Source organism: Pelobates fuscus, chromosome 1 (assembly GCF_036172605.1).
Source record: "Pelobates fuscus isolate aPelFus1 chromosome 1, aPelFus1.pri, whole genome shotgun sequence".
Lineage (NCBI taxonomy): Eukaryota > Metazoa > Chordata > Amphibia > Anura > Pelobatidae > Pelobates > Pelobates fuscus.
Genome location: NC_086317.1, coordinates 491,247,651 through 491,262,822, shown reverse-complemented (window position 1 = coordinate 491,262,822; position 15,172 = coordinate 491,247,651). Strand labels below are relative to the sequence as shown.

General features: G+C 41.5%; 1 protein-coding gene across 1 annotated transcript; it reads left to right on the top strand.

The window, feature by feature from the left end:
* Positions 1-9,653: 9,653 nt before the first annotated feature.
* LOC134586154 (olfactory receptor 52K1-like) lies at positions 9,654-10,682 on the top strand. Its single transcript, XM_063441663.1, has one exon. The coding sequence runs from the start codon at positions 9,654-9,656 to the stop codon at positions 10,680-10,682; it is 1,029 nt and encodes a 342-aa protein (XP_063297733.1).
* The last annotated feature ends 4,490 nt before the right edge of the window (positions 10,683-15,172 follow it).

Genomic DNA, 15,172 nt, shown 5'->3' with positions numbered 1-15,172 from the left:
TACTGTGCAGAAAGATTTATTTCTCCCTTTCTGCACAGCCGTTCGGTAGATGCTATCTACCGAACAAACAGCCTTTGTTTCAGCCTCCCCAGAGCTGTGGGAAGCCGGCCGGCGCCGTTAATTGGCCACCCAGAAGATGGCGTGTGCCCTCCATCTACCTCCCTGAAGCTGCGGTTAACCGCGGCTTTACGAGCGTGTGCCGGCAATTGACCACCCAGTAGCTGCGGTTAACCGCAGCTTAATTTATTGTTACTGGGTGGTCGCGGTTACACCTAGCTGCCACACGATGGCGGTGTCCTGGAGCTCCCTGGGCAGCCAGAGTTTTTCTGCCCGGCTTTCATGCACCAAACCCGGACACTTTTACGTGCAGGCACCGCTGAACCTCCAGCCCCTGGTTCTAATTCGTACTGATTTAACAAATGCATGTAAATTCGGTATTTTATGTTGGAGGAATGTTTTAACCCAGATAGCCATGCCATGGAGCATATTAGTGTAATTACAGACTTTGGCTCCATGGCAATTAAACTGTATTCGTGTGGTCTGAGTGCCATTCACCTAATAATGTGCACTCAGACCTGAGCTTTCTGGGGATATGTTACATGTATATATTTACTGTCCCATTTGTCCCATTATGTATTTTAAAGTGATAGTCTGTCTTTGTGTCCCCACGTGTGTAATGGAGGTTTGCCTTTGTCCTGGGAGATAATTGAATTACTTCTCAATTATCTCCAGGGCAGAGGGGAGGAAGCCAGGATGCATTGTGGGGATGATTTACTTCTGTACAGTCTTCCATCTGGCCCCCTAGGGGAGTCTCCACCAGGTGGGAGACCTGCATAAATACAGTTGCAGGTAGCCCTCAATAAACAGACCACTGCTTGACCCTCAACACGGAGCCTTGTCTCGTTCTTGGGGGGATTCACTGTATGCTGATAGAGGCTGACTGCCAGGAGTGTAAGCCGCTTGGGATCTTTTCCTGTTCGTCTGCTAGCAGCTATTCGTGAGGTTCCAGTTTGGAGTGCTATTTTGTATCCAGTTCGGGAGTTTGGTGTTCTGCAGTAGCTGTGCCTGTCTCTCAGAAACGGATTTTAACCCCTTGTCTGCTGAAACGGTCCGTAACAGGCGTCTCCCTTGCAGGGGAGAATTGCATAAAAGCAGAATGTGTGTAATTAAATCTGGGTTCTACTTCACCCTCAATTTGGAGTGCCGTCTCTTATTGGGGGAATCTGCTACAAGGGATTGCTTTGCTTGTCATACTCCCTTGCTAAATCACTGCTAAGCTCTTGTTCTGCTTGTTCCTGTTCTGCTCTCTGGAGGAGTCTATGGTGGTTATGGTGTCTGCTGCAGTGCTTGGAGTCCTCAGGAAGCGCTAGGAGCATCCTTCAACGGAGGTACCCAGTCGGGGTGCCAGGCGATCTGTTACACCTGAGAGCCAATGTAATGGTGTGTATGTTTTTACTGTAGTCTACTCTCAGGTCCAAAGGGGAGTGCCCCTTGCATGGAGATTGTCATAAAAGGCCATGTGTGGCCCCATTAAAACCAGTTATCTCACAGCATAGAGCCTTGTCTCATGTTTGCAGGAGAAAGCTATGATAGCCGTCTCCCTTCTGCTTGGAGAGCTAAATCACTAGCTCTTGTAAGAGCTGTTCCTGCTCTGCATTACAGTATCACTCCCACTAGGGGGAAAAGAACATCTGGCAGCGGAACCCCTCTTCCCATCGGGGGGCCCCACAGCAAGACAAAATATATCTTTTATGCACAGATCAAGAGAAAAGTGACCCAAAAGGGGAGAAAAGGAGGAGCAAATTATATATACACATATGCATATAGTTGGCAGTGCACTGATAAGTGCAATTATTTTGCCACCATTTTATTTCTAAAATCAATGGAGTAAAAAGTAACCAATAGAGGGAAAAAGAGGAGAAGTAGTAAAAGAAAAAAAAAAAAGAAAAAATAAACACACCTCTCTCTCTCTCTCTCTCTCTCATTTATATTAATGTGGCGGACCACCAGAGTATCGCCGCCACAGGTTCCTTTTCCAAGTGAGAAGTAGCTCTATCCATCTGCAGTAGTGATTATGGATGGTATAGCTTTCTCCCCATACACTAGTTGAGACTTCATGTTGGGAGTAGCTCTGATTTATTCAGTCAAAGCACATAGTATTTATATACAGACCCCCAGCATGGGGTCTCCATACAAATCATAAACTCCTCCCATGCGTCTCAGGGTCTGGGAGATAATGGAGTCAAAAGCCTGGTAAGTAAATTATCTCCCTGATACATGGATACATACAGATTTACACAAAAACACCCCGAAACCTCATTAGTCTACAAAGGAACCCCCGGATCTGAGCGCCCAAGTTTTACAAACAGTGCTCAGATCCGTTCAGTGTAACAGAATCATCACCGGGGTAAAGTTTTGGCCGACCATCTCTCCAAACATAGCGCTTCTTGTTGTGACCATAAAGCACTATTTTGGTCTCGTCACGCCAAATTACAGTGTGACAGAAGCTGTGAGGCGTGTCAAGGTGTTTACGGGCATATGGTAACCGGGCGTTTTTGTGGCATTGGTGCAGTAAAGGCTTCTTTCTAGCAACTCGACCATGCATCTCTCTTTTTGTTCAAGTATTGTGCTCCTTGAAATAACCATACCATCTTTTTCCAGAGCAGCCTGCATTTCTCCTGAGGTTACCTGTGGGGTTTTCTTTTTATCCTGAATAATTCTTCTGGCAGCTGTGGCTGAAATCTTTTTTGGACTACCTGACCTTGGCATCAAGAGATCCCTGAATTATCCTCTTCGTAAGTGATTGAACAGCACTGACTGGCATTTTCAAGGCTTTGGATATCTTTATCTCCTTTGCCATCTTTATAGAGTTCTGTTACCTTGTTACGCAGGTCTTTTGACAGTTCTTTTCTGCTCCCCATGGCTCAGTATCTAGCCTGCTCAGTGCATCCATGTGAGAGCTAACAAACTAATTTACTATTTATACACAGACACTAATTGCAATTTGAAAAGCCACAGGTGTGGGAAACTAACCTTTAATTGAAATTTTAACCTGTGTGTGTCACCTTGTGTGTCTGTAACAAGGCCAAACATTGAGGGGTATGTAAATTTTTGATCAGGGCCATTTGGGTGATTTCTGTTATCTTTATGATTTAGAAAGGAGCCAAACAATTATGTGATAATTAATGGCTTCATGTTATCACTATCCTTCAATAAAACACTTTTTTTTTTTACATTATCAGTGATATTTTCAAATTCAGGGCCAAAAGTGAATGAGCAATCTGCCTCAGGTGGACATAGTGTGGCAGGAGCAACTTAAGGAAAAGTCCAGCCCCTAGTGCTGCAGACAAGGCAATGTATAACAGGACTAGAACCACACTAAATGATTAGGTTCTACTATGGCTCAGAGGCAGGATAGTAGGCCCAGGACACTGAAAAATCCTGGTTCAATTCCTCTGTTTGGCACCTTGTGGGGTGGCTGCGCCTAGCTGTCTGGATGGCACAGGGATTACCCTGACAATAATAAGGCAAGATTTAAAAACATGTTTAACTGTGAATGAATACCTCTCTTTATAACTGTGGGAATAAATACCTCTCTTTATACATGACCATATCTTATTGGTCTTAGGACCTGCACATTGTCACTTAGTCCATTATTGATATGTTTTTCCATTACTGAGGAGGACTTGGGCGGAGGGCTCCAATCTATATTACACCTCATTTAGCACTTGGCTGCCCAGTTCCCTAATTTGTCTAATTTCCTCAAAAGTCAAGTGATTTTCTGCTCACACTATATTACCTTACCTAGTTTTGTGTCATCTGCAAACACTGAAACATGACTTTCAATGTTTATTTGAAAATTATTTATAAACTGATTAAAGGGAAGTGGACCTAGAACAGAACCGTGAGGCCCTCCACTTACAATTTTTGTCAAATTTGAACATTTTCAGTTTAAACTGCTCTCCATAAACAAAAATGTTCATCTAAGGTTGCCAACCCAGTCCTCAAGTAACCCTTAACAGTCCAGAATTTAGGGATTACCTTGTTGTGTCTAAAGTGTTTTTTTTTTTTCTCTACACAACTGGGTAATCCCTAAATTCTGGACCAGCACGACCTCTATTTGGACCAGTTTGCACACGCATTCTGATTCAGCATCCGGTCAGCCTGCGGTTGCAGCAACCTCTGCCCCACTTCCTGTTCCAGCACCGGTTGTAGCCTTCAAACTTGTTGTGGCTAAAGGCGTTTCTCCAGGGCTTTTGAGGCATTCTCAACAGACAGAAGCAAAGTTGGGTTCATGAATTTTAGCTATCTGATAAAGCCTCAACTTGGGCAAATCCTCTCTGGGAGGCTGAAATACCCATTGTTTACAATTACCCTGAATTTGTTGCATCCTTCAAAAGGGTATTTAAAATTCCAGCTCACTCCACCTCTGCTGCCAAACAAACAGGGCAAGAGAATGGTTGCCGAGTATATTATAGAATTCCGTACCCTGGCAGCAAAGGTTGGCTGGAACAATGAGGCTCTCGTGGCTGCCTTTTCACATGGGCTCTCCGATTCTGTTAAGGATGAGATTGCAGCCAGAGCTATACCTTGAGGAACTGATATCCTTTGTCATCCTCATTGATATCATATTCCAAGAGAGACCCTTGTTTATGGAGTGCCTCAGGAGGCCTTCTGTAAATTTGGCATCAAGCTTTTTTTCCTCACCAAAGCCTCCCTCACCTCCCATGCCTCCTGGTTCCGAGACTTCTAGCAGTGTGGAGTCGATGCAGTTAGCCCTCACATGCCTCTCTGTTGAGGAGAGGGCATTTAGGATGAGGGAAGGCCTGTGCCTCTCATGCGGTCAACAGGGTCACCTGTTAAAGTCTTGCCCGATTCATCCAGGAAAGGTCTGCACCTGAGGTCCTGTCAAGGACAGTCTTTGGGTGGTGTTTCCGCATCCCCGGAGACCTAGACAAGCAATTAGTTCTGAATGTCCTCTCTTGGACTGAGTAATACATTAACACTCAGGCATCACAGTTGTGGGGCTGCATGCTTGTTTATACACAGTGTATTTGCATCAGAGCACTCTATACCCTTACAGTCATGCACCTTGTAACGGGTCACCTGGCACCCCGACTGGGTACCTCCATTTATGGATGCTCCTAGCGCTTCCTGAGGGCTCCAAGCACTCCAGCCAACACCATAACCACCATAGACTCCTTCAGAGTGTAAGACAGGAACAAACTCTTACAAGAGCTTAGTAGTGATATAGCAAGAGAGTATGACAAGCATAGCAATCCCTTGTAGCAGATTCCCCGAATAAGAGACAACACTCCAAATTGAACTGTTTAATGGAAGCAATCACTCATAATTTATACAATTCCTCAGGCCAGAGGCACACCCCCTGGACCTGATGGAACACTGGCACACAAAGAACACAAACCAATCAAAACAATACAACAATGTCTGACACACCCAGTCATTACAGCAAAATCCTCCCCTCTGCCTGTGATATAATTACTGAACACAATGGGCTATCATAATTATCACAGGCAGGAAAATACAGTTTTACACAATATTCATAACTTCCCCCCATAGGGGAAAGGGGGGAGGGGTCATTGAGTTGAGAAGAGGTCATTTCAGGGTTTTTCTGCTGTTTTATTTAACATTGATTGAGACACACCAAAAATATAGACATTAGGATAGAAAAGGGACACTGGGAGGTATGAGTTATCTTTTAACTTGGCTCCTCCCCTTTTACTCGATTACGATATTATTTGTTTGCTTACAATCTTATTTATCCTTAATGTATAATATCAAATGGAATGCACGCTCCACATCGGTGGAACGCATGACTGATCTTGAAAATTACTTCAAAATGCGGCTTGATACAGACGTTATCACCCACAAGAAGCTAATTGCTATCAGGTGAAAATGCTGATATGATATAAAGGTGAATTGGATCAAGGCTTCAACTATGCTGGTATATCTCCAAACATATTATTGCCTCTGAAGAGGTTAGTGCAAATCGGAGAAAACACGTTGTTTGAAAGGAACTTTCTTTGGTGATTAGTTTTTTCTGGATTGTGATGTGAAGCTTCTAAGTTTCTTGAGCATTTAAGATGGGCTCTCATTCCTACGATACCGTGTATGTGAAATACACTCAACTTTGAGAAAAATGCCTACTAGCTAATTACGAGTTTAATTATCCACAGAACCCACATTGCTGCATTTACAACACTGCTCTATGTCCCATTTGTTTTTTATTTGTAGACATTTTGTGTGGTTGTTGTTTTTTTATGTGAAGATTTAGAGGAATCTTGATATATCTGCATTACAAGCAGATACTACTGATATACTTTACTTATCAGTAAACGGAAAAACAGCTTCCCACTGAACACCTCCCAAGTAGTGTTACGTCTGAACAAGCCAAGAAATACAATATGTGTGGGATTCAGCTGATGAATCTAAAATCAAATAAATTAAAACATAATATAATACAGTTTTAGAAATGTAATATTTACTGCTATAAATTGCACTCACAGGATGTTGAAAATATATGCGCCTATTTGTGCCTCCCCCAATGTTTTAGGGGGCTAGTATCTCCCTCTTAGGATCAAATATCACCCGGTATCAGGAACCATGCAGGACTCCGACAGGTAGATAGGTAAAAAGGAGGTTTATTGGTTATAAAAAGTATAAAAAGGATCGGTCTACAGACCAATAGGTAAAAAGAAGGTTTATTGGTTATAAAAAGTATAAAAAGGATTGGTCTATAGACCAATAGTTAAAAAGAAGGTTTATTGGTTATAAAAAGTATAAAAAGGATTGGTCTGTAGACCAATCCTTTTACAACCAATAAACCTCCTTGTAACGGATCGACGGGCACCCCGACTGGGTACCTCCGTTGAAGGATGCTCCTAGCACTTCCTGAGGACTCCAAGCACTGCAGCAGACACCACAACCACCGAACCGGAGAAGCATAGGAATGCTCTCAAGCATATGAATGCTGTAAACAGCTGAACAGGAAAAACATACAATCCGCTTACACTCCTGCAATCAGCATACAATCCAATTCCCCCAATAACGAGACGACACTTCGTTTTGAGGTCAAGCAGAACTGACTGTACTGGCACATACAGCCTCTTTTATTTCCAATCCACAAACATAGTACTGCCCACAGAGTTTTACAGAACAACCAATCAATCCGTACAATACACACAGACACTCCCACACAAAATCCTCCCCTCTGCCTGTGATATGATTACTGAACACAATGGTTAATATAATCATCACAGGCAGAGAAATACAGTTTTTACCAAATATTAATAACTTCCAAAATATACATACCACAAACATAAAAATCACATATTCGAACTCAGCACACTTTAATTATAAGCATAGTCAAAATGCAGCATATTCCATCCAGGGGTTAAAAAGTTAAGGGAAAGTCCTATTTGACCAAATGAATGGCTTTTCTGCCCAAAACCTGTTCCACAGAGTCTTCTATCCTGGAGATAATTGGGAAGTAATCCAATTATCTCCAAGGACAGAGGCAAAACTCCATTAGCCACATGGTAGCAAAATACAATAAAATACATAAAAATATATAACTGTGCAGCTATTGCATAAAACAGGTACATATCCCCAGATAGCTTTGATCTGAGTGCACATTATTACTGAATGGCGCTCAGATCACATACATACAGTTATACGAATGGGCTCCATGGCATAGCTATCTGGGGTAACACTGCTCACATAGGGAAAGTACAGAACCCAGCTTTTGGGTCTTTGCAGGGGAAAATCAAGCATTTTAACATGGGGTCATAGTCACAGGGCAGGAGGCTGGCAATCAGTCTTCTCCAATACCCAGTGGCGAGGCTGCTTTCGCCACACTCCTTTTTACCTATCTACCTGTCGGAGTCCTGCATGGTTCCTGATACCGGGTAATATTTGATCCTAAGAGGGAGACACTAGCCCCCAAAACATCGGGGTAGGCACCAATAGAGCGCATATACTTTCAACATCCTGGGAGTGCAATCTATAGCAGGAAATATTACATTTCTAAAACATTTCTAAAACTATATTATGCTATGTTTTCTTTTATTTTAGATTCATCAGCTGAATCCCACACATATTGTATTTCTAAGCGTGTATAAGGGTAATATTTTTTTTCACTGGTGAGTTTTTGGGTGTCATATATATTATTACACTATGTTTTAATTTTCCTTTCTGCCATTATCTGAGCAATATCCCACGGCTAACTGAAATGTAATCTTTAAATCCTGAGACAGAACTCGCCAGCGTACCAGTCTCATAGAACAGTCTTCCTAAGCAGCCAGCTGGACTTTTTTATATTATCACACCCCATTTTATATATCATAGCAGTAATGGTATAGTTTAATGTAAGTTTCTCCCATTGAAACATCAAGGGATATCTGCCTGTCAATCTGGAATAATTAATGGGAGTAAGTCCACATGGAATCGGGAGAGAATGAGATATAAATTCTGGCAGCTTGCTGTCTGTTCGCAGTATCCAACAGAGTGTCACGCGAAGAGCAGGTCATTTAATGTATTCATATTTGGCATTACCAGACGATGTTGATGGTTCTCATAATGAGACGTTGGATACAATTCTCCTCTGGTTGGAAGAGGTATAGTTGTCACGGTCCATAATAAACGGTGAGTTTAAAATATTCTTTTTAATTTAATCTCACAATGCTGAAGAACATTTCAACATTACAAATGTTATATTTTAATTTCTTTATAAATTTGGAGTGTACCTTAACGTGTGGAAAGATGGATTTCTGCCTTTTTTAAATCAAATTATTCTACACTAATATTTTGTGCAGCTGAAACTATTGTTGGCATTTTATCATGGATGCAAAAATGTCACGGTTTACTTAATAGCTTTTAATTACTTGAAAATGTATTGTTTTCATTTCTCATGATCTGATTGATGGTTTTCAGAGCACGGTGTCTTCGTGATGGTCAGATCATTCGTTGGTTGATAAGGTAAGAAAATGCGGCTTTACCTGATTATCTGGCTGATAAAGTGTGCTATTCCTGTCTTATTACAATCTCTGATCTTATTATTTATATTTGTTCTCAATATTGTGACAAAAGGGTCAGGTCTTACTGATGTTGATGCTATTGCTCGTATACGCTCATGTCTTACTTTTGAAATAAATCATTTAAATAACAAATACAAGATCATAATGACATTGGTTATAGACACAAAAAGGCAAGTAATCACCATTGGTACAATGCCTGATACGCAAAGTTAAGGACTATGCACCCTACCCCCCACCCTTCTCATTTCTATTCCCCACCCCAATCCCTAAACAAAAACAACAGACATCGACCAAATGTAGAAAAGGTTTATTTGCAATCAAAGCAGGTGGACACCACCAACAGATAAATTATGTATATGCTTGAAATGTTTGCCTACTGTTAAACGCACAAGTCTGTTCTGTGAAATTTGTACTACAAACCTTAACCTCCCGTTTTCTTTTCTGTACCCCCACCCCATAAAACAAAAATCTTTCAAAATAAAGAATTTATAAAAAAAAAAAAAAAGATCATAATGATTACACTAAATAGTAATTTACAAATGTCTTCCTTTCTCAGAGTGGCATTGATCGTTGTATAATGGCCCCAGAAGATTCATGATGGAAATATTGAACCCAAATCAGACGTTAGGCTTCTCTCACTCAGAATTTGTTCTTCTTGGTTTTCCCGGGATCGCTAAAACAAGGCAAATCCTGGTTATTCCCTTTCTTTCCATTTATGTGGTGATCCTCACCGGTAACTCTCTTATCATACACAGGATCTGGGTGGAAAAGTCCCTCCATTCTCCCATGTATTTCCTCATTGCCCTCCTGTTTGCTGTTAACATCTCAAACACAACTGCCATCTTGCCGAAATTTCTCCTAGAGTTAGCGTTCCAGTGGAACCGGATTTCGTTGCTCGGCTGTCTGCTGCAGATGTTTACAATGTATTTCTTTGCTGTATTTGAATCGGGAGTCATTTTACTCATGGCTCTCGACAGGTATTTAGCAATTTCCAGGCCTCTCCGCTATCATGATATCATGACCAATGACTTCCTGGGCAGGTTGATTTTGGTCGGGACAGTGCGGAGCACGATCCTGGTGACACCATTGGTCATTTTAGCTTCCAGAGTCCATTTCTGTGAATCGAACATTATCTTGAATTTTGCGTGTGAGAATATGGGACTCATGAACCTGGCATGTGGTGATATTTCTGTGCCACAAGTCGTAGGGATGGTGGTGAGGGTCTTTGTGACGGTGGGAGATGTCATTTTCGTCCTGGTATCTTATATAAACATTTTGTACGCTGCCATGAAAATTGTTGTTGGTAAAGCCCGGCACAAAGCCCTCCACACCTGTAGTACCCATCTGTCAGTGGTTGTGTTGATCTATACTAGTGCCCTTTCATCTTCCATTGTGTACAGAGCATCACAATCTATTTCATATGATGTACAAAACTTGTTTAGTGCAGTATACCTTGTGATACCAGCCACATTAAACCCATTTATCTATGGGCTACGGGTTAAAGAGATTAGAGAGTGTCTCGTAAAAACTTGGAGTAATAGAAAGACGCTCTTATCATCTTCAATACATTCGCGCATTAACAGAACTTTTTCTGTTCAACTAACTTACAATAAGGATGGTAATTAACTAACTGACAACATGCAGGGTAATAACTAACTGCTGGCCAATAACTAATCAAATGACAATATGGGGGTAAGAACTCATTGAAAATATGGAGGATAATACCTGACAGAATGATAGATAATAACAAGGTAAAGGAAACATAGAATGGGGCGGCAGATAAGAACCATTCGGCCCATTTAGTCTGCCCAATTTTCTAAATACTTTCATTAGTCCCTGACCTTATCTTATAGTTAGGATAGCCTTATGCCTATCCCATGCATGCTTAAACTCCTTTACTGTGTTAACCTCTACCACTTCAGCTGGAAGGCTATTCCATGCATCCACTACCCTCTCAGTAAAGTAATACTTCCAGATATTATTTTTAAACCTTTGCCCCTCTTCTTTAAGACTATGTCCTCTTGTTGTGGTCGTTTTTCTTCTTTTAAATATAGTCTCCTCCTTTACTGTGTTAATTCCCTTTATGTATTTAAATGTTTCTATCATATCCCCCCGTCTCGTCTTTCCTCCAAGCTATACATGTTAAGATCCTTTAACCTTTCCTTGTGTAATGATATTGATGTTACAAAGTGTTGGAGTCCAGTAGCCAGATCAGCAATGTTTTCTGCCAGAGGTAGCCACTCGTTACCCAGGTGGTTGAGCCCCTGAGCCTTGAGTGGCCTTCTGGTCTTAAGCAGAGATGGGAGACTGGAACAGAGAGATGATAATCGTAGTGAGGCAAGCCGAGGTCAGTGGGAAGGAGAAGCAGCAAAGTCAAAACGGTCCAAAATCAGCAACAGGTAGGAGAAACAGGAACAAGCTTGATTAGAGAGTACAAGAACCACAATAATCTGGCAAAGGTACAGAGACAGGAAGTGGCTTTTATAGGACAAGAACCAGACACATGACCAGACACAGCTGAAGAGACTTGTCACTGATACCAATGCTGTAGAGTCAAGGATACCAGATCTCAGGTACATTTGCAAAAGGCAGGCTGGTGTACTGGTAAGGAAGAGGTTTAGCAGCATGTAAACCAGGGTTCGAAACCCAGCAGAGTCAGTTCCTCACATTACTCCCACCTCTACATGCCCTATTTCCTGGTTTAGCAGGGTACTGTGCATGGAAAGACTGAAGAAGATCAGGAGCATGAATATTGTCCACTGGTTCCCACGATCTATCTTCTTCACCATAGCCTTTCCAATGAACCAAATACTGAAGCTTGTTGCGGAATATCCTGGAGTCAAGAATTTTTTCCACCTCGTATTCATCTTCACCATCCACGAGGACTGGTGGTGGGGCAGGCAGGGCTCGACCAGGGAATGTATTTTCATGAAAAGGTTTAAGCAGTGCAACGTGAAACACCAGATGTATTTTCATGGAATCTGGAAGTTGCAGACGGAAGGTGACAGCATTGATCTCAAAAGGTCCCATGAACTTTTGACCCAATTTATGAGAAGGAATCCTAAGCTTAAGATTCTTTGTTGACAGCCAAACCTTGTCACCAACATGATAAACTGGGGCCTCCTTTCTATGCCTATCAGCAGCTCTTTTGTAACATTCCTGAGCCTCCGAAAGAGTCTTCTTCAACAGTTCTTGGGAATCTCGTAAGGCGGTTAGCCGGTCAGTGACTGCAGGAATGGAAATAGTAATTGGGAGACTCACTAGAAAGGTTGGATGGTAACCATAATTAGCAAAAAATGGGCTCAGAGAAGTGGAGCAGTGTTGGGCATTGTTATAGGCAAATTCCGCCGTGGGTAGAAAATCCAGCCAGTCATCCTGCAGGTAACTAATATAGCACCGCAAATATTGTTCTAAAGTCTGGTTGGTTCGCTCAGTCTGTCCATTACTTTGTGGATGAAAAGCTGATGACAGATTTACATTAATACCTAGAATAGAACAAAAATATTTCCAAAAATGAGATGTAAACTGCACTCCCCTGTCAGAAATTACTTCATCAGGCACTCCATGCAAGCAAAATATTTCCCGAATAACTAGGTCAGCAGTCTGTTTAGCTGAAGGGAGACCACGAGCTGGTATGAAGTGACTCATCTTAGTTAACCGGTCCACAACAACAAGAATGGTAGTGTGTTCCTTAGAGGGAGGTAGTTCCACAATAAAGTCCATGGATATAGATCCCCAGGGACGATGAGGAATAGGAAGAGGCTGAAGCATGCCAACAGGGGATGAGCGAGGAGTCTTATGTCTGGCACATACATCACAAGAGGACACATACTTCTTAACATCCTCATAATATTTAGGCCACCAAAAGGATCGGGTAAGTAGTTCTTGTGTCTTTCGGATTCCTGGATGACCTGCTGGTTTTGAGTCATGGTAGAGACGTAAAACGTCCAGTCGCACTGATTCTGGAACAAACAGACGTTGTTGAAAAATCCAAAACCCATTAAGCATGGTCATATGAAGATCACGAAAAACTAGATCTTCAGCGTAGCCCTTTTTAATGCGAGACATTAGATCAGAAGGAAAGGTAACTCCTAAAAATCTACTCTCAGGCAAGATGGTGGCTTTGGTTACTGTAGTATGGAGGGGGTCAGCTATCCTAGACAAGGCATCTGCCTTGCCATTTCTGGAACCAGGGCGGTATGAAATCAAAAAATTAAACCTTGAGAAAAATAGGGACCAGCGTGCTTGTCTGGCTGACAGTCTCTTAGCTGATTGAATAGAAACATAGAAACATAGAATGTGACGGCAGATAAGAACCATTCGGCCCATCTAGTCTGCCCAGTTTTCTAAATACTTTCATTAGTCCCTGGCCTTATCTTATAGTTAGGATAGCCTTATGCCTATCCCACGCATGCTTAAACTCCTTTACTGTGTTAACCTCTACCACTTCAGCTGGAAGGCTATTCCATGCATCCACTACCCTCTCAGTAAAGTAATACTTCCTGATATTATTTTTAAACCTTTGTCCCTCTAATTTAAGACTATGTCCTCTTGTTGTGGTAGTTTTTCTTCTTTTAAATATAGTCTCCTCCTTTACTGTGTTGATTCCCTTTATGTATTTAAATGTTTCTATCATATCCCCCCTGTCTCGTCTTTCCTCCATGCTATACATGTTAAGATCCTTTAACCTTTCCTGGTAAGTTTTATCCTGCAATCCATGAACCAGTTTAGTAGCCCTTCTTTGAACTCTCTCTAAGGTATCAATATCCTTCTGAAGATAGGGTCTCCAGTACTGTGTACAGTACTCCAAGTGAGGTCTCACCAGTGTTCTGTACAATGGCATGAGCACTTCCCTCTTTCTACTGCTAATACCTCTCCCTATACAACCAAGCATTCTGCTAGCATTTCCTGCTGCTCTATTACATTGTCTGCCTACCTTTAAGTCATCAGAAATAATCACCCCTAAATCCCTTTCCTCAGATGTTAAGGTTAGGACTCTATCAAATATTCTGTACTCTGCCCTTGGGTTTTTACGTCCAAGATGCATTATCTTGCACTTATCCACATTAAATGTCAGTTGCCACAACTCTGACCATTTTTCTAGTCTACCTAAATCATTTTCCATTTGGCTTATCCCTCCTGGAACATCAACCCTGTTACATATCTTAGTATCATCCGCAAAAAGACACACCTTACCATCAAGACCTTCTGCAATATCACTAATAAAAATATTAAAGAGAATGGGTCCAAGTACAGATCCCTGAGGTACCCCACTGGTGACAAGCCCAAGCTTCGAATATACTCCATTGACTACAACCCTCTGTTGCCTGTCACTCAGCCACTGCCTTACCCATTCAACAATATTGGAATCCAAACTCAAAGATTGTAGTTTGTTGATAAGCCTTCTATGTGCAACAGTGTCAAAAGCCTTACTGAAATCGAGGTAAGCAATGTCTACTGCACCACCCTGATCTATAATTTTAGTTACCCAATCAAAAAAATCAATAAGATTAGTTTGGCATGATCTCCCTGAAGTAAACCCATGTTGTCTCTGATCTTGAAATCCATGTGTTTTTAGATGTTCAACAATCCTATCCTTTAACATGGTTTCCATCACTTTCCCCACTACTGAAGTTAGGCTTACTGGCCTATAGTTGCCCGACTCCTCCCTATTACCTTTCTTGTGAATGGGCACAACATTCGCTAACTTCCAATCTTCTGGGACTACTCCTGTTATCAATGATTGGTTAAATAAATCTGTTAATGGTTTTGCTAGTACACCACTAAGCTCTTTTAATAGCTTTGGGTGTATTCCATCAGGTCCCATTGACTTATTTGTCTTTACTTTTGACAGTTGAAATAGAACCTCTTCCTCTGTAAACTCACGTGTAATAAATGACTCATTTATCCTTTTTCTTAACTGAGGTCCCTTTCCTTCATTTTCATCTGTAAATACCGAACAAAAATATTAATTGAGGCAGTCAGCTAGACCTTTATCCTCATCTACATACCTTCCTTCTTTTGTTTTTAATCTAACTAATCCTTGTTTTACTTTTCTTTTCTCATTTATGTATCTAAAAAAGGTTTTGTCCCCCTTTTTTACTGACTGTGCTATT

What these genes read in the sequence shown, in the direction of transcription:
- LOC134586154 (XM_063441663.1), top strand. Translation starts at nt 9,654, where the DNA reads ATGGAAATATTGAACCCAAATCAGACGTTAGGCTTCTCTCACTCAGAA.